The sequence below is a fragment of the Staurois parvus genome, unplaced genomic scaffold (assembly GCF_062004578.1).
Source record: "Staurois parvus isolate SC_StPar_1 unplaced genomic scaffold, SC_StPar_1.0 ptg000106l, whole genome shotgun sequence".
NCBI lineage: Eukaryota > Metazoa > Chordata > Amphibia > Anura > Ranidae > Staurois > Staurois parvus.
Window position 1 is genome coordinate 3,002,134 of NW_028317902.1, and position 26,597 is coordinate 3,028,730.

Genomic DNA, 26,597 nt, shown 5'->3' on the forward strand with positions numbered 1-26,597 from the left:
ACTTTTCAATACAAATCATTGCTTCCTTCATTTTGGTTGATTTGGAGTTGACTTCTGCTGAACATCACCCCCTGGAGATCGATCTACTAGTGGCTTATCATCCTGCTGATCATTGCTCTTAGAGTATTTAGCGCCTTATGCTGATTTATCATTTAGCTCTGGTGAGTTTATTTCGTTTTTCTGTTGGTGGACTGTCAGAATTTTCTTCAACCTTTGGACTTTAAAGATTTTTACACATTATCCTTGGACATTTTTTTGAGACACTTATTTATTTATATTTATTTTTCATTTATTTTTGTTGTATTTATTTATGTTTAGATTCACATTTGTTTATTTGGGGTATTTATTTTGCTTTACTCACTAGCGCAAACTATTTTTTGTTCCTAGCTGGGTACTGGTGAAGCAGCAGCTCTTCAACATACAGACCACCAAAAAAGTAAGTATATCATGCTTCTTTTATAGGTCATGGAAACACCAGTTTTCACGCCCTAACAAGACAGGAGGCTGGGGGGTTTTCAGCCAGGCTTTGGGGGGGGGGGGATAAATGGCCTACAGGTATGACTATAAAATGAATGAACATTTTACAAAGCTGCAGTTTTCTGTAATATCTACTGGGGACCTTTAGCTGCATAGGCCATTTTCTGGAAAAGGTGAACAGCAGTAAAAGTTTATGTTTTCAGAGCCCCCTCCCCTTGCAACATAGTTATATAATCTATTGATCCTGCCAGTAGATTGGCTATTTTTCCAGGATGTGCAGCAAAAGTGGCAGTTATAGGGGTTGGACATATCATATAACCCATATCAGCTTTCCCTTCCTTGTGTCAGCTGATAGCTTCCCATTGTTTCCAATACCATTTCTATGCTGATGACACACAAATCTCGCTCTCTACTCCTCAGCTCACCCCATCAGTGTCCTCATGTATCACCGATTTACTAACAGACATATCAGACTGGATGTCACGCCACTTCCTAAAACTCAATCTCTCCAAAACTGAGCTCATAATATTTCCTCCCCCACGTGCCTCTTCCCCTGATTTCTTGGTCAGAGCCAATAGCACAACAATCAACCCATCCCCGCATGCCAGGGTGCTAGGGGTAACCCTAGATTCTGAACTATCCTTTCAGGCCCACATCCAATCACTGTCCAAATCATGCCGCCTCAACTTCCGCAACATCTCCATAATACGCCCTTTTAAACCAATGATACCAGAAAGCTCCTAATTCACTCCCTGGTTATCTCTCACCTCGACTACTGCAACTCCCTCCTCATTGGTTTACCTTTACATAGGCTATACCCCTCCAGTCCATCATGAATACTGCTGCCAGGCTCATCCACCTTACCAACCGTTCAGTGTCTGACACCCCTCTCTGCCAATCCCTCCACTGACTTCCAATCACCCAACGAATAAAATTTAAAATACTAACAACAACTTACAAAGTCATCCACAACTCTGCCCCCAGCTACATCACCAACCTGATCTCAAAATATCAACCAAACCGCTCTCTATGATCCTCCCAAGACCTTCTGCTCTCTAGTTCCCGAGTATCCTCCTCCCATGCTTGCCTCCAGGACTTCTCCCGAGCTTCTCCCATCCTATGGAACTCCCTACCCCAATCTGTCCGGCTATCTCCTAATTGATCCACCTTTAGACGATCCCTGAAAACTTCTCTCTTAAAAGAAGCCTATCCTGCTTCTACCTAGTAAACTTCCTTTTATTTCCTCCATCAGCTCATCCCCCACAGTTATTACCTTTTGTATCACTCAACCCTTCTTCTTAGATTGTAAGCTGTAACGAGCAGGGACCTCTGTTTCCTCTTGTACCAAATTGTATTGTAACTGTAATGTCTACCTTCATTTTGTAAAGCGCTGAGCAAACTGTTGCCACTATATAAATCCTATATAATAATAACACTGATACTGACACTTATCATGGCCAGCTTTTATTTATATGTTTTAAACTTTTTTTCTAAAAAGAAAATAAAGCTGTTAGGGCTCATTCACATTACCTAACACCTTTGGTTTGCAGGTGTTTGATTGCACACAAGTGTAGGACTCGTGTTGAGTCCACCACCCACAGAGCCACCAGGGAAGGTAACTGAGAGGTGCTTTATCAGATGATCCAAAGGGAACCCCAGATGGACAGAGGTGCCCGGAGGGAAGCCCAGAGATGCTAGACAAGTCCTTAAGATGATTCCATTTGAGACCTTGAGATGTGATTAGTCTTCTTAATGCATATTGGAATTATGCATCTGGTGAGTGTATAATTTGAATATTTAATCACCAGAAGACACAAGAAGGATCATGATTCATTATATAGACTTTGGCAATTTATTCCAGCACTTACCAGTCACCTATTTATTACTGTTATTTATTTGATATCATTCACTCAATGGTTTTAGGTGCCTGCAACCGCATGCGATACATGTGGTTGCAGCATGCTAGTGCGGGGTTTAAGGGGTTGAAACAGGCATGCGATACATGTGGTTGCAGCATGCTAGTGCGGGGTTTAAGGGGTTGAAACAGGCATGCGATACATGTGGTTGTGGCATGCTAGTGCGGGGTTTAAGGGGTTGAAACAGGCATGCGATACATGTGGTTGCGGCATGCTAGTGCGGGGTTTAAGGGGTTGAAACAGGCATGCGATACAAGTGGTTGCGGCATGCTAGTGCGGGGTATAAGGGGTTGAAACAGGCATGCGATAAATGTGGTTGCGGCATGCTAGTGCGGGGTTTAAGGGGTTGAAATGAGCATGCGATACATGTGGTTGCGGCATGCTAGTGCTGGGTATAAAGGGTTGAAACAGGCATGCGATACATGTGATTGTGGAATGCTAGTGCGGGGTTTAAGGGGTTGAAACAGGCAGTGGGGTGGCAATACAACTCCTCTTTGCTGCTTGTTAAATACTCTCTGAAGCATAATCAAAACGTGGATCACTCTTCAGAAAGTAAAGTTAGTGTGAACGAGCCCTTATTGTAACTTCTTAAAAAAGTTTTAGATGGAGTCGAGCTTTAATTTATTTGACTCTTAAAGCAGATCTTCATCTCTGGGTGCACTTTCATTCAATTCATGCCTCCTCCCCTCTGCTCCCAAAAAAAACCAAACATGCGGCTCCGCCCCCCATGCAGGTCAATCGCCCCCTAGATGAATGATGTTCACAGTGTTGCTGTGCTCCTGGGATATGCACGTCACATATTCCAGGAGGCATAGTCCTTCATTCAGAAGGAGGAGGGGGGCATGCCTAGAACTACATCAACGAGAGGTGCACAGGCTGATCCCAGAAGAAATGGCGGTCTTCTCACAAGCAGTGTGGGACTAAGCGATAGCAGAAGACAAGAGGATTTCAATGGGATAACACTGAATAATCTGGGTGATTATCTGTAATGTGCACATCCACTAAACGGGGGTAATGAAAAAATGGAGAAGGGGTGGGCAAAGATCTGCTTTGATTTAGATTGTAAGCTCCCAGGTTCAGGGCCCTCCTAACCCTCTTGTATTGAACTGTATTGTTGCTGGATCGTCTCCCGTTATATTGTAAAGCGCTGAGCAAACTGTTGGCGCTATATAAATCCAGTATAGTAATAATAATAATAATAATAATAATAATTTAGTCCATGTAAGACAAACCTTGTCCACAGGGTGACAACACTGCTGTCATTTCACTGCAGAGCGAACAGCATTGTCAACCTGTTACAGGAAAAACTGGGGATCTAATGGCAGAATCAAGCACTAAAAGCAGTGTGCCAGTGGGCAGCAAGCAAGCAAGATGAAAGAGCATTGCTTGTTCAAGTTGGGTCAAGTTGAGGTTTGGAGACAAATACTTCTAATTGTTGCATTGATTAACCTTGCACAACATGTTGGGAAATGTGTTTGTCACTGAAAATGACTGTTCCCTTTTCTACAGAGAAAAGCAAATGAAACCCATCAGTTAAATCAGAAAGTGGAACACGGAGAATCGCAGAGATGTCGCAGTTGTTCTTTGTGGGATATCTTCTACCCATTTATGAGGAATCCACTAAATCTGTCATTTAAAAGCAGCAAGAAATTAATTACAAGATAAATATGTTGTTAGTTCAAAGAGAACACTGGCGTGGCATGACTTCCCCGGGGACATTTCTCTTTGGGCATTGTGCCCAAGTGAAGGAGTATCAAAAAGGGTGGTTGCATCATGGCTTCTGCAGAGCATTACCAGGATAACCCAAGAGTGGGGTATGGAAACACGGGTCACCCCGATCATTGGTTAGGCAATCTGCACACCAACAATAGCCCAGGTATAGACAGGTAACAAGCGGCTTCAGCCCGGCTCCATCCAGGCCTTCCTCCAGCATGTTTCGCCCCACCCACAGGGCTTATTCACCTGTCTAAGCCCTGTTGGTGGGGTGAAACGCATTGGCCTGGATGGAGCCGGGCTAAAGCTGCTTTTTACCTGTCTATACCTGGGCTATTGTTGGTGTGAGGACTTTGAACTTCCTCCTTGCGTGTATATGAAGCCAGGACAGGCTGTGTCCATGCTGGCACCCTTCTAGTGTGAGTCACCAGAGATAGTTGGATTGGGGACCTTCAGCAGCACCCAAAGTCTTTTGTCTTCGGTTGGCCATACATGGGCCAATTTCTGAACGATTTTTTGTTTGAAAATGGGACCTAAGAATAATCAGCCGATTTCCGCTGTGTTAGTGGGGCAATGGCACTGGCCGATTTTCATGCTTCCTCCCCATTTCATTTATCAGGCATGCTGGAAAATTTGTGAAACACTACCGATTTTCAAAATCATTGGTGGCACTATCAGATTACAGAACGAATGATGTTTTCAATTCTCCATTGAAAAATCATTCGGAATTCGACCCATGTATGGCCTTCTTTACACACACACACACACACGCAAACGCACAGACACACAACCGCACACACACACACACACACACAAACACAGACACACGCAAACGCACATACACACAGACACACACAGACACACACAACCGCACATACACACAGACACACACAAACGCACATACACACAGACACACACAAACGCACATACACACACAATCACAGACACGCACACACAACTGCACATACACACAGACAGACACACAAACACAGACAGACACAGACACACACACAGACAGACACACACACAGACACACACAGACAGACACACACAAACAAACACACACAAACAAACACACACAAACAGACACACACACACAACCGCACAGACACACACACAGACACACAACCGCACATACACACACAAACACAGACACACACACAACCGCACAGACACACAGACACACACACAGACACACACACAGATACACACACAAACACAGACACACACACATATATGCTTGACCACACACTCCCCACATATACTGCCACCTCCCTGTGTTTAGGTAATAAATGACACTATTAAATATTTATTGCTCTAATCATGTTAAACTTGGCCATCCGCTTCCCAACTTCTATCACACAAAGCTTTTACTATCTGGACATGAAGAGACGTTTCCTGAGTCTTTATGGGAAGCAGATGTTCATTCATCACTATTCATCAAGACACACAGCACTAAAAATACACACAGTGCAGACCAAGAATGACCATCACCATTTAATGAAAGGGTTCAAAGTACAACTCTATGTTATAAAATGAAGCACCCAATCAAAAAGAATATGTACCTAGCCCATGTAAACTTTTAAAAGGGCAAGTCAAAATGGCTACTAAGAGATACCAGGGTCAATTCACCAATGTTTACCACAGGCGATATTAGAGTCACATGACCTAATTGCATAAACTGTCAAATTAGATCATTTAAGATCCAAATTCTGAATACAAATATCAAATGTGAGATAGACAACCATATTCATTATAAGACCCCGGTCGCACTGAGTGCGACTTGGCATGCGATTTGCATTCCATGTGACTTGCAAATCGCGTGCCAAGTCGCACCCTATTGTTCGCAATTACAGCGGTCATATTGGTGCGGTTCTTACTTGGTCAGAGCCGCAACCGTTTCTAAAGCAGTACATGCATTACTTTTGGTGCGATTTGCATAGATATCTGTGTCAGATGTCTTGCAAATTGTACCTCAAATTGGCATCTCCCCCGACTTTGAAATCGTGCGACTTCACTGTAAGTCGCACGATTTCAAAGTAGGGCTTGATGTGACCAGGGGGCGGGGGGGTAAAGTCAATTTGCTGAAAAAAAAATTTTATTTATCTCATGGTGCAGATGTGCAATATTTTAGGAATGTAGAAAACAACAATCAAGGGAACTCTGCACTGGCCAGTAAGTGAAAAGAAAACAATACATCAGTGTGAAGATTCAATGTTATTAGCTCAGGAATGTAAATAAATTGTAACATTGCACCGGAGGGAGAGCGTTCTGCAAATGAACAATAACAATGTTTTCACAGTTCTACAATTCTGAGACTTCAATCTTTACAGGAATTGATTTCATTTTAAGTTTTGATGGATGAAATAAATTAACAGTTTTTATGCCGAGATGTACTGGTGCTGGATTTTTACTTTTCTATTGTATACTGTACAATCAACGGCCACTTTATTAGGTACACCTGTTCAGTTGCTTAGCAACACAAATTGCAAATCAGCCAATAACATGGCAGCAACTCAATGTTTTTAGGAATCTAGACGTGGTGAAGACGACTTGCTGAAGTTCAAACTGAGCACCAGAATGGGGAAGAAAGGGGATTTAAGTGACTTTGAATGTGGCATGGTTGTTGGTGCCAGATGGGCTGGTCTGAGTAGGTCAAAACTGTTGATTTACTGGGATTTTCACACACAACCATCTCTAGGGTTTACAGAGAATGGTCCAAAAAAGAGAAAATATCTAGCGAGCGGCAGCTGTGAGGACAAAAATGCCTTGTTGATGTTAGAGGAGAATGGACAGACTATTTTCTGATGGTAGGGTCAGAATTTGGCGTAGACAACATGAAAGCATGGATCCATCCTGCCTTGTATCAATGGTCCAGGCTGGTGGTGGTGATGTAATGGTGTGGGGGATATTTTCTTGGCACTAGCAAGGTGTACCTAATAAAGTGGCCGATGAGTGTTTGTAGCTAATGCGCACAGTGAGCACATCTGTTGGTAAAGGTAATAGCTTAAATTATTTGGAAGTGACAGAAATCTGGAGTTTGGCTTTAAAGCTGAACTCCAGGAGATGTCTTTTCCGTATACTTACATTGTACCAGCTTGGATGAATACAGCACCTGGAAGATCATGGGTATTACAGCAGGTAGCACAGATTACTAAAGTCATTTTTTAGCATCCCCAGAGGCCAACCGAATATTACATACAAATACTTACATCGAACCAAGCTGGACCAATGCAAGTTGGCAGAAATTTCTGTGCCAAGATTGCTATGGAGTGACAGTTTGTTTGATGGGACTGACACTGTAAGGGATGGTGTCAATGGGCATTTGTTTGCTTGTTGATAGTAATGCAAAAGCAGCTTGAAGCAGATTGATGCAAATTAAAAGGAGGTCAAATGCAGCTGTCACTCTAAAAACCTCTCAAACTGATCTCACATGCAAGCTGAACGCCCCTGACTGATGCAAGCTGCATTCACCGTTGACACAACCCATACAAAGTGGAGGTGGAGAGAGGGGGTATGGGGTGGTGTAAAGTGTTACTAAACCCAGGACCCTGCATTCACTATATCTGGTCTCCCACAGTACACACAACATGGAAATGCAAATATTTTAGTAAATATAAACTGCTAAATACCTTTTCTCATCAGCAGTTAGAGCAGTCTTTCAACTTCTATCAGTGTCCAGCTGAGCACTGGTTAACGCTTGTAGGAGTTTTCATTCTCCTTTCACTGTCCTATGAGACTGCATGACCTCTGCCCACCTGTCTGAACAGTGCTGATTGGCCCTGTGCTGATCACATGCACTCTCCTAAGAAAAAAAAAAACTCTCTAGCAATACACACTAAACTGAGCATGTGCAGCTTGCCCCAAGGCTCTGTTTTATCAGGAGATGAGTCGGGGACAGTGGAAGAAGGGGAGAATCAGAGATTACAGGATTAAACATCCTTTTTACACAATGCAAAGGATTAACCCCTTAGGTTCCACAGTGAGTATAACAAGCATGCTTTACTGCATATACAGACTGATCTAACTGTCCTATCCTACTTTATAGAGGAAGAAGTGATGTTGCTGGGTCCTCATCCCTATCTTCCGGATAACAATGCATCCTAATGGAAAGTTGGAGCTGTACAAGTCCACACAGCATACAAATCAAGCTTCACTAATTAAACTAATTACAAAATAAATATGTTAATTAAAAAAGAAAACCGGCTTAACATCACTTCTCTTTGGCATTGTGCCCGGGTGTAGGAGAAGCAAACTGGATGGTTACACAATGTCTTCTATACAGCATATCTAGGATAACACAAGAGTGGTGTATGGAAACACAGGTCACCCTGGACATCGGTTAGGTGTTTCTGTAACTACAAAGTCAGCTCTCAGCTACGGGACCTTTCACATCCAACTTTTATATATTATTCATTTATTACAGGTACTTATTTATTACAGGTCCCTAACCCTCAAGGGGTGTACAATCTAAGGTCCCTAACTCACATTCATACATACACATACTAGGGCCAATTAACCTACAGCATGTGTTTAGAGTGTGGGAGGAAACCGGAGCATCCAGAGGAAACCCACGCAGGCACAGGGAAAACATGCAAACTCCAGGCAGGTGGTGCCGTGGTTGGGATTTGAGCCAGTGACCCTAGTATTGCCAGGCAGAAATGCTATTTATTTAGCCACTGTGCTGCCCAACAGGTCAGCTTTAAAGCAGGACCTCGGGTAAACAACTACTCACCTGGTCGAAATGCATTTATATTTTATGAGCTGTTTTAGAGCCAAAGAATGTCTACGTCTGTTTGGCTGGTCTGATTTGCAAACCCCTGTAGCCCCCCAGCCAGACATGCGACACTACCATTTTCTATTTCAGCCTGTTTCATCTCCTTGCTCATGGTAATCAGTCAATGACCCCAGTGCTGCCAGGCAAAAGTGCTAACCATTTAGCCACTGTGCTGCCCACACCTGACAAATGTGAGATTGTAAATCAGGTCAGTGAAAATCATCAGCTGTATAGATAATGATAATATCCTCTTATTTCTGTTATGTCCAGGCCCCAGCAGAACAACCAACCCAAGTGAGTTGCAAGCAATAGAATGTGTGAGTCTTTCAAGAAGAAGTAACAACACATCCTAAAGGAAGCGTGGCAGTGAGACTCCCTATACTTAGAACAAACAAGCGATCCCTGTGCTCAAATCCCAACAGCTAGTGCATGCATTTATCCATCAGGTGCTAAAGGAGTGTAACCACATTAACGCTAGAAATTCTGAAGGACCCTCTGCACACTGGTATATACCCTTTCAAGCAGACTATGCAATAAATAGGGATATTTAGTTCACACATGTTGCAATACATGCTTAAGCTGGCCAACTGTGCCAAAGTAATCCATACAGCTAGTGCATGTGTCCTTCAGAATTTCTAGTGTTAATATGTGGTTACACCCCTTTAGCACCTGATGGATAAATGCATGCACTAGCTGTTGGGATTTGAGCACAGGGATCTCTGGTTTGTTGTATTGTTGGGTCAGTAGCCAGATCTGAACCTTGTAGCTCTCCCCATTGTGTCTTTTCCCCTATGTTAGCATTGTGTCCACAGTAGCATTTGCGTAGGCAGGGCAGAGTAGGAATGGCCATAGAGGGATTACTTTGACGCAGTTGGCCAGCATGTATTGCAATATGTGTGAACTAAATATCCCTATTTATTGCATAGTTTGCTTGAAAGGGTATATACACCAGTGTGCAGAGGGTCCTTCAGAATTTCTAGTCCCTATACTTAGAAGCGCACAATGTCATGCCAGTGGTATTTCCAAGGCATATCCAACATAAATCAGTCCTCACTGAAACTGCTAAAAATCAAATTCTATACTTATTTCTCTCTGCCACCTACCACCCTCTCTCATTTGGAGGGATTGTCCCACATTCGGAACCAAAGCCTGATGCCCCTCATTTCTCCCCAGTTGGCCTTCTTTTTCGTCTGATGAACGGACCTCAGTAAACACAAGGTTTAATAAATATTTACCAACAGAAAAAATTTCATCCAACCTCCACATTATTTTTATTAGGTGAGAGTCTCAGCATAGCCATAAGCAAACTGTAGGCCTTGGGATGCCAGTGTGGATCCAAGGTCAGCGCTCACTCAACAGAACAGAATGTAGCATGAGGTTTGCTAGGTGCCCCCGTGTTGGTCCGTCAGATGTCCAATTAGCTGGCATGGTTTGGGCACGACGTTCTACTCGTTGGAGCACATGGCAAGGGCACACTGTCCATTTCTGCTGAGAATGCTCCCCCAAGATATTACACTAACTAATTGGGGCAGCACAGTGGCTAAATACCGTATTTTTCGCTCCATATGACGCACCTAGGTTTTTAGAGGCAGAAAACGGGAAAAAAATATTCTGAACTAATGGACTGCAGACATAATACAGGAGATGACCAGAGACTGCGGACACAGTACAGGAGATGACCGGAGACTGCGGACATAGTACAGGAGATGACCGGAGACTGCGGACATAGTACAGGAGATGACCAGAGACTGCGGACATAGTACAGGAGATGACCAGAGACTGCGGACATAGTACAGGAGATGACCAGAGACTGCGGACATAGTACAGGAGATGACCAGAGACTGCGGACACAGTACAGGAGATGACCAGAGACTGCGGACACAGTACAGGAGATGACCAGAGACTGCAGACACAGTACAGGTGATGACCGGAGACTGCAGACACAATACAGGAGATGACCAGAGACTGCGGACATAGTACAGGAGATGACCAGAGACTGCGGACACAGTACAGGAGATGACCAGAGACTGCGGACACAGTACAGGAGATGACCAGAGACTGCAGACACAGTACAGGAGATGACCAGAGACTGCAGACAGTACAGGGGATGACCAGAGACTGCGGTCAGTACAGGAGATAACTGCTGACCTTTGGGGAGGGGGGGGGAGCGGGTACCTGAATTTGACAGGTACCCGCTCTTACTTCCGCTGAGTTGTTCTTTGGTTAGTGTCCGCTCTGCAGCGAGACCTTACCTGTTCCTCTATCCAGCCTCGCGCTGTCTTACCGGCTTCTGTAGTGTGGGCGCTCGGCTTGACAGCCGGGTGCCCAGTGCGCATGAGCGAGAAGCACTGCGCTTTGAGATTGGTCTGGCGGCTTCTGGGACCTGTCATGTGTCCCAGGTGCTGCCTTACCATTCACAAAGAGCACCGCTTCTTGCGCATGCGCACTTGGCACCCGGCTGTCAAGCCGAGCGCCCACACTACAGAAGCCGGTAAGACAGCGCGAGGCTGGATAGAGGAACAGGTAAGGTCCCGCTGCAGAGCTGAGCGGCCGGACTGGTATTCTGACACGGCGGCGGTGGAAATACCGGACCGGCCGCTCCATATTCACTCCATAAAACGCACTGACACTTTCCCCCCTTTTTTTGGGGGAAAAAAGTGCGCCTTACGCTCCAAAATACTACCGTATTTTTCGCTCCGAAAAATACGGTAGTTAGCACTTCCACCTGGCAGCACTGGGGTCATTGGCTCAAATCCCAACCACGGCACCACCTGCCTGTAGTTTGCATGTTCTCCCTGTACCTGCATGGGTTTCCTCCAGGTACTCCAACCTCCTCCCACACTCCAAAGACATGCTGGTAGGTGAATTGGATCCTGTCTAAATTGTCCCTAGTATGTGTATGTATGAATGTGAGTTAGGGACCTTAGATTGTACACCCCTTGAGGGTTAGGGACTGATGTGAATGTACAATATATATATAAAGCGCTGTGTAAATTGATGTTGCTATATAAGTACCTGAAATAAATAACAAGAAGAGCTCTTTGAGCCTCAGGGCACAGTCAATGTCCTTGCAGTAGTTTGATCAAGGAGTTTGCCAATCTGTTTCTGCATATTACATTTTTGTGGTGGATCACTTCCATACTTTGTGGTAAAAGGTGTCCCTCTCTTGCTTGATTGGATTCTAATGCAATTTTGGTTTCTCCTTTTTCCTGAAATTACAGTTCACACAGAGCATTTGGTTGCACAACAAAGGTACATAATCACATCAAATGTTTCAATTTCTACCTAGGCATGGATTCAAGCAGCAGGTCTTCTGCATACTGCATGTCATTTCATGAAAGCTCTTTTGGTTATAATAGCAATTTAAAGTGGAACTTCACCCAAAAGGGGAAGTTCCGCTCATCCTTCTCCTCCCCCCTCTTTTGACATGTTTGCCATTTTTTTTTGGGGGGGGGGGGGGGAGCGAGTACCTGTTATTGACTTATATAGTGCCAGCAGTTTACATATATATTGAACATTCACATCAGTCCCTAACCCTCAAGGGGCGTACAATCTAAGATCCAAAAACTTTCAAAAACATTCATACATACACATACTAGGGCCAATATACACAAAAACTAGTTAACCTACCAGCATGTGTTTGGAGTGTGGGAGGAAACCAGAATACTTCTAGAAAACCCATGCAGGCACAGGGAGAACATATAAAGACGACCCAAGTGCTGCCAGGCAGAAGTGCTAACCAGTTAGCCACTGTGTTGGTGGGCTGCACTCATGAAGTTGAAGATTACCTGAAGTGTTACTGAACCCACAACAGTAAAATCAGTCTGTATATGAAGTAAACCATGCTTGTTATACTCACTGTGGAACCTAAGGGGTTAATCCTCTGCATTGTATAGAAAGACTGTTTGATCCTGTCTTCTCTGATTCATCCCTTCCTTTTCTGTCTCCAATGCATCTGCCATAGTTTTGTGTGTAGTGCTGGAGAGCTTTGGGATTTTTTTTTTGGGGGGGGGTGCACCAGCTCTATTCGGACAGAGGGGCAGGGGTCATGCAGCCTCATAGGACAGTAAGAGGAGAATGAAAACTCCCCCTCCAAGATTAACTAGTGCTCGGCTGCACACTGATAGATATCACAAGATTGCTAAATATTGCTGATGAGAAAAGGTATTTAGCCCTTTATATTTACCTAAATAATTGCATTTCCATGTTGTGTGTACTGTGGAAGACTGGATATAGTGAATGCCGAGTGCTGGGTTTAGTAACACTTTAACTTCATAAACAACTTCTTTAAAAGTGGAGCTATCCTTCAGCCCTTTTGCAGCCTTTTCATTTTCTGTACACACGTTAAAATACACATCATAGGTTTAATGATTGCTTAACCACTTTAAATCCACCCTGTAGCAGATATATAAACATGATTTTGCACTTCCACCATAGGGAGTGCATACACGACACTGGAGTGCCGCTTCTGCTGTGATTGGACAGAGCAGAGGCCAATCAACAGGTGCCGGCCAATGGATGATCGCCGGCACCCGTTGACCACCGAGGACACTGACAGAACACAGCTCTGCCTATGTAAAAAAGGCAGAGCTGTGTTCTTTCAGCGGCAAGCTGCTTGATTGTCTTTTCCTGCAAAGCAGGGAATAAAATCTAGCAGATTGCCTAGTAACAACAGCACACACAGTACACAAACACTGGCTAGGCACACACCTTTGATCACCCTAGATCGGGTGTCGGCAACCCGCGGCTCCAGAGCCGCATGCGGCTCTTTTTCACCTTGGCTGCGGCTCCGGAGCACACTGCCCACCAGGTGACAGGCAATAGGGCAGCAATGGGCAAACTACGGCCCGGCGGACCTTTTAATCCGGCCCGCGGAGCTAGGCTCCCGCTAGGCCCCTCTCACAGTCCGCCCTGAAGACCGGTGTAGCATGAAAATCTGTCTCCTATGAGGATCTGTCCCCCTTGACGTATCTGCGCATGTGCCGGAGATCGCCGATCGGCTGCTAATGCCTGAAACTGGCACATGCGCAGATACGTCGAGGGGGACAGATCCTCATAGGAGACAGATTTTCATGCTACACCGGAACGGCGCGGGAACACGGCGAGAGGAACGCGTGGAGCAAAGGTAAGTGAATTGACACAGGGGGGACTTGGGGACTTAATATGGAGGATGAATTAATATGGGGGATGAATTACTATAGGGGGGATGAATTACTATATGGGGGATGAATTACTATGAGGGATGAATTACTATATGGGGGATGAATTACTATGGGGGATTAATTACTATATGGGGGATGAATTACTATGGGGGAGGAATTACTATGGGGGATGAATTACTATATGGGGGATGAATTACTATATGGGGGATGAATTACTATATGGGGGATGTATTTTCAGTTTTAAAAATGTGGCTCTCAAAATAAATTTCAATCGTGGTTTTGGCGAGATTTGGCTCAGTTGAAAAAAAAGGTTGCCCACCACTGACCTAAGGCTATGATTGTGATTATGACGATACACTGTGGCCCTGATTAACCCTTTGCTTACTGGGCCCTTAAACCCCCTTCATGACCAGAGCGCTTTTTGCAATATATGCAGTGTCGGATTTGTTTTAAATGTTGCAATGGTTTTGCGGCTCCCAGTCTTTTTTTCCCTCTCGGAAACGGGTCCAAGTGGCTCTTTATGTCTTAAAGGTTGCAGACCCCTGCCCTAGATGTTTAACCCTTTCTCAGCCAGTGTCATTATTACAGTGAAAATGTATATTTTTAGCACTGATCACTGTATTAGTGTCTCTGGTTCCCACAAAGTGTCAGTTAGTGTCAGACTGTCTGCCACAATATCGCAGTCTCGCTATAAGTCGCTGATCACCACCATTACAACGAAAACATTCCAGTATATATACATTTAAACCCTCCCTTACTCTAAAATGCAAAAAAGTACTTTAGTTCTACTTTTTTGTTCTCTTTATGAAGACATTAGGGGGCTATTGGACACTGATACCCCCTGAACTCCGGTTGAAGCTGATCAAGCACAGACTGTGCTCACTCAGCTCCTTTCCTGGCCATAGCAGTCGGGGTTTGACAGCTTTGATCCTGGAAGTGCTTAGAGCTGAGTGCTTCTGGGTTCACCCTACTCAGGAGGGATCAGTGAACAGCCATTCACTGATCTCTCACAACTCTCCATCCTGACACCCACCATGAAGCCCCACACAGCTGCACTGATTTTGAAATGTTACAGCGGGTGTTTTTTCTTTTGAGTGACACCACCAACTCAGGGACACTTTTCCTTTCAGTGATGCCACCGAGGTAGGGACATTTTTTAATTCCAGTGATACTACTAACGCAGGGACATCACTGCCTCAGGGACATTTTTTCATTCCAGTGACACCACTACTACAGGGACATTTTTTCCTTTGCCACCATTAGCCCCATATTTGTGAACCAATTTCAAACTTGTCAGCTGGCTGCAGAGTACCACAAACATTTAGGTGTGCGCTGATATTGGCCCCATCCCCCTTCTCTACTCAATGGGGAGCAGGTGGTGTTGGTCGGATGGTAGGCATGGGGAGGTTGCGGGTTGTTGGAGTTTTGGGGTGCTGGGGGGCACAATTTCCCATCTTTGCAATGGCCACTACATGACCATGTTCATTACTGTACAACATGGGTGTCAAACTGGCGGCCCTCCAGCTGTTGCCAAACTACAAGTCCCATGAGGCATTGCAAGACTGAGTTACAAGCATGACTCCAAAAGGCAGAGGCATGATGGGACTTGTAGTTTCACAACAGCTGGAGGGCTGACAGTTTGACACCCCTGCCTTACACCAAATATCACAGCCTCCGGGTATCCAGAGCCGTCACATTCCAACTGACCTATAATATGATCCTCAATATCCTGATCACATCTATGAACAACCAACCCACAAGGCATTCTTTTCAGTCACTTTCAAGTTTTGTTTTTGCGTTGAGTTGAAAAAGAAGCAATCAGGCAAGTAGGGACATCTCTAATTGTTCTAGATGGAGGTTGAAAGTGTTTGGACCATCAAACACATTTTTTTTTTCAGTTCTTTGATTCAGCATTTTCCTTCAAATCTAAAGACAACTGAATGTTATTGAAAATCATTTCAACATTATTAGGACTTGTTCACACCGTCTACACTCAGCTGTGTTGATCTGCACAGATCACGTCAAGGGCGCATAGAAAACAACTGCTCACACCAAAACAAATGCGCTGAGGCGGGTTGCGTGAAAACGCAGACATGCAGCATTTCTTCACACTGCATAACCCCCTCATGTCACTGCATCTTGCTGCACCACAGCTTAGCTGATGTACATAGAGATGAAAGGATGCCAATTTGTGGCATGTCAATAAAGTTTACAAAAAAAAGGTAAACAGTGCCTTGTGTGTTAAAAACACATCAGTGTAAATGGGCTCTAAAACACAGCTAATCACAACTGTTTAACTGTGAACAATTCGAATGGATCAGAAAGTAGTTTTTGTAAATGTGTACATATATGACTGGCAAAATTAAAAAAAAAAAAACATCAATAAAAATTCTGTATTCTGAACACTTATCATATACACTCCCCGGCCACTGTATTAGATACACCTTGCTAGTGCCAAGAAAATACCCCACACCATGACACCACCACCAGTCTGAACTGTTCATACAAGGCAGGATGGATCCATGCTTTCATGTTGTTTATGCCAAATTCTGACCCTACCATCTGAATGTCGCAGCAACCAGTCTGCCCATTCTCCTCTGACCTCTGACATCAATAATGCACTTTCATCCACACAACTGCCGCTCACTGGATATTTTCTCTTCTTTGGGACCTTTCTCTGTAAACCCTAGAGATGGTCGTGCGTGAAAATCCCAGTAGATCAGCAGTTTTTTAAATACTCTGACATGACTGTCTGGCACCAACAACCATGCCACGTTCAAAGTCACTTAAATCCCCTTTCTTCCCCATTTCAATGCTCGGTTTGAACTTCAGCAGGATGGATCCATGGTTTCATGTTGTTTACTCCAAATTCTGACCCTACCATCTAAATGTCACAACAACCAGTCTGCCCATTCTCCTCTGACTTCGACAAGGCATTTTCCTCCAGACAACTGCCCCTCACTGGATATTTTCTCTTTTTTGGACCAATTTCTGTAAACCCTAGAGATGGTTGTGCGTGAAAATCCCAGATCAGCGGTTTCTGAAATACTCAGACCAGCCCATCTGGCACCAGCAACCATGCCACATTCAAAGTCACTTAAATCCCCTTTCTTCTCCATTCCAATGCTCGGTTTGAACTTCAGCAAGTTGTCTTCACCATGTCTAGATGCCTAAGTGCCTTGAGTTGCTGCCATGTGACTGGCTGATTAGCAATTTGTGTTACCAAGCAATTGAACCGGTGTGCCTAATAAAGTGGACGGTGAGTGTATGTGATTGATTAATTAATGTAATATGGATATTTTTTTCATGTCTAGAATTTTCCCATACTTACAATCAAACCAACCTATCTAGCAGAAGGAACTGTGACTGGGGTTCCCACATTCTATAGTACTAGCTAGGGTACTTATAAGAGTCACCTCATACTGACTGACTTTAAAGGGTTAGTTCACCTTTTCAGAAAAAAAACGAAAAAGTGAACACCCACCTTCCCCACCCCCCCAGGTCCCCACTGTACTTACCTCTGTGTGTGATGAGCTGTCAGTGCCCATACAGACAGTGCAAATTGTTTTCTGAAATGGTGAACTTACACTTTAAATCTTTATTAAAAATAAAACTGTTACAATGACTTGACAAGTTCCCCTTATATGTGGCCACGCACATTACAATTGAATTGTAGGACGCACAAAAATGACTATTTGCCCTTTATTTTGCTAAAATGACGTAACACAAGAGCCTAGTCAGTAGAGTTTAGTGTCCTGGAGCCCAACCTGAGGCTCGGGGGCCACATGCAGCCCTTTGCCACTCTGTGTGGCCCTGAGGGCCCATGCCGACAGTAGTTTGCTTTCCCTTGCTGGGTGCTTGCTTAGGGCAGTAAAGGTAAAATATTCTTTAGACTGCTTTCTAATTGTTTATTGGCTTGGTTTTGTTTCTTGCCACTGTAATACTTTTTCTGTGTTACCCATCCATTTTCGGGGGCTGTAGGGAACAAATGTGGAAGCATTGATTTGTAAAGGGTCACAATACATTGCATCACTTCCGAAGTTGTATTCTGTCATATGAGAATTTTCAGAACTTTAATAACATCTTCATTTTCGGTATGAGACCAGCATGCAGCAAAAAATGAATGATCAGTCATCTGATTATCTGATTGTGTGTACTAGGCAAAATACTAGAGATAGGCGTCATGAGACTGCTGGAGATCACTGCTATTGTTACATAGTTACATAGTTAGTCTGGCTGAAAACAGACAAAAGTCCATCCAGTTCAACCATTAAAAAAAAAAAAGTTATAATCCTATACCCACAGTTGATCCAGAGGAAGGAAAAAAACCCATCAAAGCATGATCCAATTTGCTCCTGCAGGTAAAATATTCCTTCCTGATCCCCCGAGAGGCAATCGGATATTCCCTGGATCAACTGTACCTATAAATGTTAGTATCCAGTTATATTCTGTGTAAATAAACAATCCAGGACTTTTTTAAAGCAATCCACTGAGCTGGACAAAACCAACTCTTGAGGGAGTCTATTCCACATTTTCACAGCTCTTACTGTGAAGAAACCTTTCTGTGTTTGGATATTAAATCTCTTTTCCTCCAGATGTAAAGAGTGCCCCCTTATCCTTTGTGATGACCTCAGGGTGAATAACTCTACACCGAGTTCACTATATGAACCACTGATGTATTTATACATGTTGATCATATCCCCCCTTAATCTCCTCTTCTGAAGAGAGAATAAATTCCGTTCCTCTAATCTTTCCTCATAGCTGAGCTCCTCCATGCCTCTTATCAGTTTAGTTGCCCTTCTTTGTACTTTCTCAAGTTCCCCAATGTTCTTTTTATGAATTGGTGCCTAAAACTGAACTGCATATTCCAGATGAGGTATTACTAATGATTTGTACCGGGGTGATATGATATCCCTCTCTCTGGAGTCTATACCTCTTATAATACAAGAGAGGATTTTGTGTCAACAAATAATATAAATGATGAAGCGCTCAACTTATATCTTTCAAAATTATAATCAATATAGTGCAAAAACCCTTATGTAAATTATACACCCCCTAGTGGTAAATAGTGATATTCAACAGAATAACAAAATAACAAGAGAGGATTTTGCTCACTTTAGAATCCACAGCTTGGCATTGCATGCCATTATTAAGCTTGTGATCTACCAGAACCCCCAGATCCTTCTCCACCATTGATTCCCCCAGTTGTACCCCACTCCCCCTAGTACTGGTGTCAGTGGAAGGAATAAGGTCCTCTAGTTGGTGTCAGCTAAAGGACTAGTACCCCATTGTCAGTGGCAGGAACTATGCTCCACTGTTGCTGACAGTAGGGGGAGTAATGTCCCAAGGGCCAGATAACAGCAAGCAAAGGGCCGCACCCGGCCCCCGGGCCACAGTTTGGAGAGTACTGGTTTAGTGGAATGGCCTTTGCCAACTGAGTCAACACAAATAGTTGTATGTTAAAATGATGTATATTCACATTGTTCCTCTTTATAACCCTTTGTATAAATAGGTGGGTTTTGTTCTCCCTTCACACTTGAACATTTTCCTGTACAACAACGCTGCACATCAACAATCCCATTCTTTTCCCCTGAGGCTGTTCATACCTCTATTCTCATTCCCTTGAAGCTCAAAGCCTGAAGGCACATGGGATTTTTGTTTTTTGTTGTTTTTTTTTTTGTTTTAATGTCGTGCATTTTGGTCCCTTGGACAATATTGTCAATATTTGATTATTTTCACCTGTTTTTACACCTGAGTGACTGTACTGTACTCTGTCCTGTTTTCCATTCCCCAAAGAAAAACACTTGAGCTTGCATACATAGGCAAACACGCTTTCAACATACTTCAAAACCATGTATCTATGTACACAAAAACATGCAACTACAGCAAAAAAAACTTGCTTCCTATTCACCTGAAAAAAACTGCTCAGCTCAAGTGTGATCGGGGGCTCAGTGCCAACTTCAGAATTGTAGGAAGCCTGAAGAAAGCTCCATTCACATCTATGCAGGTGCAACAATGCATGTGCAAAATCTCAGTACAGTGCGAAAATCATACAAAAGGAGTGCAAGCACCCTCTTTTTCTGCACTAAAATACAAGGAACTTCGTTACATACGGTTTGATGTGAGATTTTGCGCACGCAGCAAGGTGACTAAATGGCACTGCCACTCGTCTGCAAAACAGATGTGCATTTTTGGTGATCCGCAGGAACACGTGATTTTGCATTGCACAAACCTAGCCGAAGGGATCTAAGGCATCCCAAACTTTCTGCACTAATCAACAGCTACAAGACTTTCAAAAAGAAAATAAGGTCTGACTTTAGATAAACAATTTAAAAAAAAGTAATCCATATACTAAATATTATCATTGTGTTATACAAATATTATCATTACATTTGTATCCTCATCCCATCCCAATATCAGAATACAATCTTCCCCTATAGTGTGCTTTAACAAGCCAGTTTAATGGAGATCTGAACACTGACGTAACTGGAAGAGGTCTCAGTGTTAGGACCAGTTCACACCACAAAAACGCACAACAGAGGCATTGTGGATATGTTTTTGCTTACAGTTCACACCACACGCAGTTCCAGTGCAGTTTTGTTGCAGCTCTGGTGCAGTTTTGATGCAGTTCCGGTGCAGTTTTGATGCAGTTTTGGTGCAGTTTTGATGCAGCTCTGGTGCAGTTCTGGTGCAGTTTTGATGCAGTTCCGGTGCAGTTCTGGTGCAGTTTTGATGCAGCTCTGGTGCAGTTTTGATGCAGTTCCGGTGCAGTTTTGATGCAGTTCCGGTGCAGTTTTGATGCTGCTCTGGTGCAGTTTTGATGCAGTTCCGGTGTAGTTTTGATGCAGTTCCGGTGAAGTTTTGATGCAGTTCCGGTGCAGTTTTGATGCAGTTCTGGTGCAGTTTTGATGCAGCTCTGGTGCAGTTTTGATGCAGTTTCAATGCAGTTCCGGTGCAGTTTTGATGCAGTTCTGATACAGTTTCGGTGCAGTTTTGATGCAGTTCCTGTGCAGTTTTGATGCAGTTCCGGTACAGTTTCAATGCAGTTTCGATGCAGTTTTGATGCAGTTTGCTATGTTCCAGTACGGTTCTGTGCAGAAAAAAATGCAGCATGTTCTACTTTTTTTTCTGCACCTGAAACTGACTGGAACTGACTGCACTGGTGTGAACTAGGGCCATTGGAATACATGGAAAACACAAAATACATGGAATACATGAAAAATAAATGCACTGGACTGCATCTGGTGTGAACTAGCCCTGACTACATGTGTTTCAGTTGCTTTTTTTCTGAAACCAAAATGCACAGAAAGTAGGTTATATGGTTGTCAATGTGATAGTTCATATCAGCGCTTGCAGTTCCATTGCGTTCCGGTTGCAGAAAAAAAATAGAATGGCTGCATTTTCCCTGCACAGAACTTTACCGGAACGCAGTAAAATGCATAAAAAACGCACCAGAATGCACCAAAAATGCACATGTCCCTATGCCCCTTGAGGGTTAGGGACTGATGTGAATGTACAATATATATGTAAAGCGCTGCGTATATTGATGGCGCTATATAAGTACCTGAAATAATAATAATATTTAAATTGAAGAAAAAGAGAGGGGGATAAATGAACTGGGGCACATCAAAAATGCACCAGAATGTGTCAAAACTGCATAAAATATGCACTGGAACACATCAAAAACGCACAGGAAAGCATCAAAAATGAACCAGAGTGAACCAAAAATGCGCCAAAAACGCACATGCAGAAACGCATCTGTAACACATCTGGACTGCGTTTCTATAGGGTGAACCAGCCCTGAAGCTGACTACACATTAGTAGAATTTTGTTGAAAATGTTCATTTTAGGAACGTTCTTTCCATTTTTCAGGTCATTAATAGTGTCAAACTAATGTTCGATTTCAACCACTGAGTTGAGAAAATTCGAGGAGCAGGATGGGGAATTTTTCTTGAACAACAACTGAGTACTGTCCATTATGCTGTGTCTTATATTCACAAACATCGGCATTTTTCGGACAAGCTTTTGGCTGTACCCCCTCCTTCAGGGTCCAAGCAGTACTTATACACAAAGTTTTTGCGGAATGTTAAAGTCTAAGGCCGGCCATACATGGGTCGAAATTCGACCGATTTTTTATCCGAAAATCACACCTAAGAATAATCGGCTGATTTTCGCTCTGTTAGTGGGTCAATGGCACTGGCTGATTTTTGTGGTTCCTCCCCTTTTTGGTGATTGGGTATGTTGGAAAATTTGTGGAAAATGACCGATTTTCGACTCAATGATGGTCAAATCATACGATCGTTTTTCCGATAAGAATATGCACATGAGCGGTGACCTGGAAGAAACAGAAGTTTTGCAAGATATATGGGGTGAACTTTATGACTCAGTCGGACAATTTTCGAAATCAATGATGGCACCATCGGATTACCAAGCGAATGACGTTTCCGATTTTTGGATGAAAAATCATTTGGTATTTGAACCATGTATGGCCTGCATAAGTCCACCTTGCACATCATCATTTTTTCTTCTTAAGAGCCTGTAAAGCATTGCGCCCATGATCAGCAGATTGCGGGTGCAAGCCAGGCTCCTGCAGACTGTCAGTGTAAGTTGTCTGCCTGAACCTCCGATACCAGCAGGTAGTCACTGAAGTCCAGGAAGATCAATGAACTAGGAGATCTCTCACCAGCACCCTTGTAGTTCATGGAGAATTGCAATCTCGGAGCCACAATGGCTGATGGTAGTTGTAGTTCATTTATTCACAGAACTCTGATGAATGATGCAGCAATGTTGGCGGAGCCCTGCATGGCCATGCTGTTTTTAAACTGTGACAGCAGGTGCAGGGAGAGGATTCCCCCTCCCTGTCACAATGGGGGATGGGGTCAGGGTGGCGGCAGGTGATTTAGTAACATGTTACACCCTAAATATAGATATAACATTCAACATTTTACTAAAGGTGAACTTAGCCTTTAATAAGACAATCGGTGATGGTAAAACACACACAAACATACATAACATACACATATACATCACATACATAACATACATAACACACAAACATACATAACACACACACATACATAACATACATAACACACAAACATACATAACACACACACACATCACATACATAACATACATAACACACACACATACATCACATACATAACACACACACACACATACATAACATACATAACACACACATAACATACATAACACACACATACATCACATACATAACACACACACATATACATAACATACATAACACACATAACATACATAACACACACATACATCACATACATAACATACATAACACACAAACATACATAACATACATAACACACATAACATACACAGCAATAGTAAATAAACGTGGAGAATCCATACACTGGTGAACAATCTCCAACAAACACATTTCTGACAGTGTTCACGGTTTTCACTCTGGAACGTACATTCACTACAAAATCGAGTGTTGAAAGCAAATATTTATAAACGTTTGTCCCACATTCTACCAGTGTATGGCCGGCCAAAACACTATCACATGAAATCTGCACCAAGAAAAGACGATAACTGTGTGAATCAGACTTGGCAGCTATTGTATCTGTCATAGAAATCCACAATCTACCCATGGGCACAATACATTTATATCCCTGTACCAGAGGAGAGACTGGCCCAGATTAGATTGCATGATGGTACCACACATGTCCATACATCCCTGTACAATGCCTGTACAAGGAGAGTGCTTGGCACAGATCTGATTGGATGATGGTACCATACATCCATGTACAATTGTGTACCAGAAGAGAGCTTGGCACAGATCAGATTGGATGATGGCACCATACATGTCCATACATCCCTGTACAATCTCTGTACAGAATAGTGCTTGGCACAGATCAGACTTGAGAATGCCACCATACATGTCCATACATCCCTTTACAGAAGAGTTCCTGTCACAGGTTAGACTTGAAGTTGGCACCATACATGTCCATACATCCATATACAATCTCTGTACAGAAGAGTGCCTGGCACAGATCAGACTACAGGATGGCACCATACATGTCCACACATCCCTGTACAATCCCTGTACAGAGGAGTGCCTGGCACAGATCAGACTACAGGATGGCACCATACATGTCCACACATCCCTGTACAATCCCTGTACCATAAGTGTGCCTGGCACAGATCATATGGTAAGATGACACCATACATGTCCATACATCCATATACAATCCAAGTACAGAGGAGTGCCTGGCACAGATCAGACTACAGGACGGCACCATACATGTCCACACATCCCTGTACCAGAGGAGTGCCTGACACGGATCATATCGTACGATGGCACCATACATGTCCACACATCCCTGTACCAGAGGAGTGCCTGGCACGGATCAAACCAGAATTTGGTGTCATAGATCTATACATCCCTATACAATCTCTGTAGCAGAGGAGCACCTTGCACAGATCAGATCGAACGATGTCACCACTGCCCCCTCCCTATTCGTCCCGGTATAGGTAGTGATGTGTCGGTCGGTCGGTCGGTGTGTGTCTCACCCTTGATGTCCCGGGCCAGTCCCTGGAAGATCGGCATGAAGTGCTGGCAGTGTCCGCACCAGCTGGCATAGAACTGGGCGAACCAGGCGCTGGAGGAGTTGAGAAGGACGGAATGGGCTCCGTCGGCCAGGGACGTCACCAGATCATCGGGCCCGTACAGGTGAGCCTGAGCCGGGGCCACAGCCAGGAGCACAAAGCCCAGCAATCCGGGGACACGGAGCCAGCCCGGGCCCGCCATCCTCATCACTGCACTCAGCCCGACTGACTGTACCAGGACACTGACATCCCTCCCGGCCGGGGGGTGGAGGAGACACCAGATCCGGCCCACAGCGCACAGCCTGCCTACCCGGCACCATCATCATCATTTATCATCATCATCATCATCATCCCCACCATCATCATCATCATTTATCATCATCATCCCCACCATCATCATCATTTATCATCATCATCATTTATTATCATCATCCCCACCATCATTTATCATCATCATCATTTATCATCATTTATCATCATCCCCACCATCATCATCATTTATCATCATTTATCATCATCATCCCCACCATCATCATCATTTATCATCATCATCCCCACCATCATCATCATTTATCATCATCATCCCCACCATCATCATCATTTATCATCATCATCCTCACCATCATCATCATCATTTAACATCATCATCATCATCCCCACCACCATCATCATTTATCATCATCATCCCCACCATCATCATCATCATTTATCATCATCATCCCCACCATCATCATCATTTATCATCATCATTTATCATCATCATCCCCACCATCATCATCATTTATCATCATCATCCCCACCATCATCATCCCCACCATCATCATCATTTATTATCATCATCCTCACCATCATCATAATTTATCATCATCATCATCCCCACCATCATCATCATTTATCATCATCATCATCCCCACCATCATCATCATTTATCATCATCATCCCCACCATCATCATCATCCCCACCATCATCATCATTTATCATCATCATCATCCCCACCATCATCATCATCCCCACCATCATCATCATTTATCATCATCATCATCATCCCCACCATCATCATCATTTATCATCATCATCCCCACCATCATCATCATCCCCACCACCATCATCACCACTGACAGCTGTGCCCTGGATGGACGGAGGGGGCACAACCCCGACACAGCTACACACAGCTTTCATCGTCCATACGCTATACAATCTGCTCTACATCTACCAAAACCAGGTCAAATCTAAACGACCAATTCTATTGCTTTCAATTATACTGCCCCTTGCACTCTGACCCCTTGCCTACCGGGCCCCTTCACCCCCGTCCTGCACAGGCCAAGTTACACCTTTTGGCGCTGTCGCACTTTGAGTGACAATTGCACAGTCATGCAGCACTGTACCCAGGTGAAAGTTTTAGCATTTTTTTTCACACAAATTGACATTTTTGGGTGGTATTTAATCACCACTGGGTTTTTTTTTTAATTTCTTTATGCTATAAATGAAAAAGACAGAACACTTTGAAAAAAAAAAAGTTTTTATTAGTATCTAAACAGTGATCAATCCTGATACTGACAGCCAGGGGCGGACTGGCAACTCATGGGGCCCCTGGGCAATAGGGGATCATGGGGCCCCTGTGTCCTTGCCCAAACTCAAAAAAGCCTATGAAAAAGGTACCAGGGGCATTTCATAGGGGCCCCCTACTGACCCCGGGCCCTCGGGCAGTGCCCGAGTTTCCAAATGGTCAGTCCGCCCCTGCTGACAGCCATTCTCATTTCTTGAGGCCCAAAAACGCCAGGACAGTACAGATATCCTCCAAATGACCACTTTTCAGAGAGTAGACAGTCTGAGATATTTAGTAAGAGGCGAGTTTTTTTAAGTTGTCATTTTTTACATAATTTTGTTAAAAATGAAGAAATCTATATTTTTTTTTACATACTGTCACCAGTGCAGTGCAGAGTCACTATATAAGTGGT

The 26,597-nt window shown here is 43.7% G+C and overlaps 1 protein-coding gene across 1 annotated transcript in view; it reads right to left on the reverse strand.

Annotated features, from left to right (window-relative positions):
- QSOX1 (quiescin sulfhydryl oxidase 1) overlaps positions 1–24,918 on the reverse strand; it is a 99,570-nt gene extending 74,652 nt beyond the window's left edge. Inside the window, exon 1 of the mRNA XM_089671484.1 lies at positions 24,603–24,918. Within this exon, the coding sequence (XP_089527610.1) occupies positions 24,603–24,846 (244 nt within the window). The 5' untranslated portion in view covers positions 24,847–24,918. The remainder of the gene's footprint in view (positions 1–24,602) is intronic.
- Positions 24,919–26,597: the final 1,679 nt, after the last annotated feature.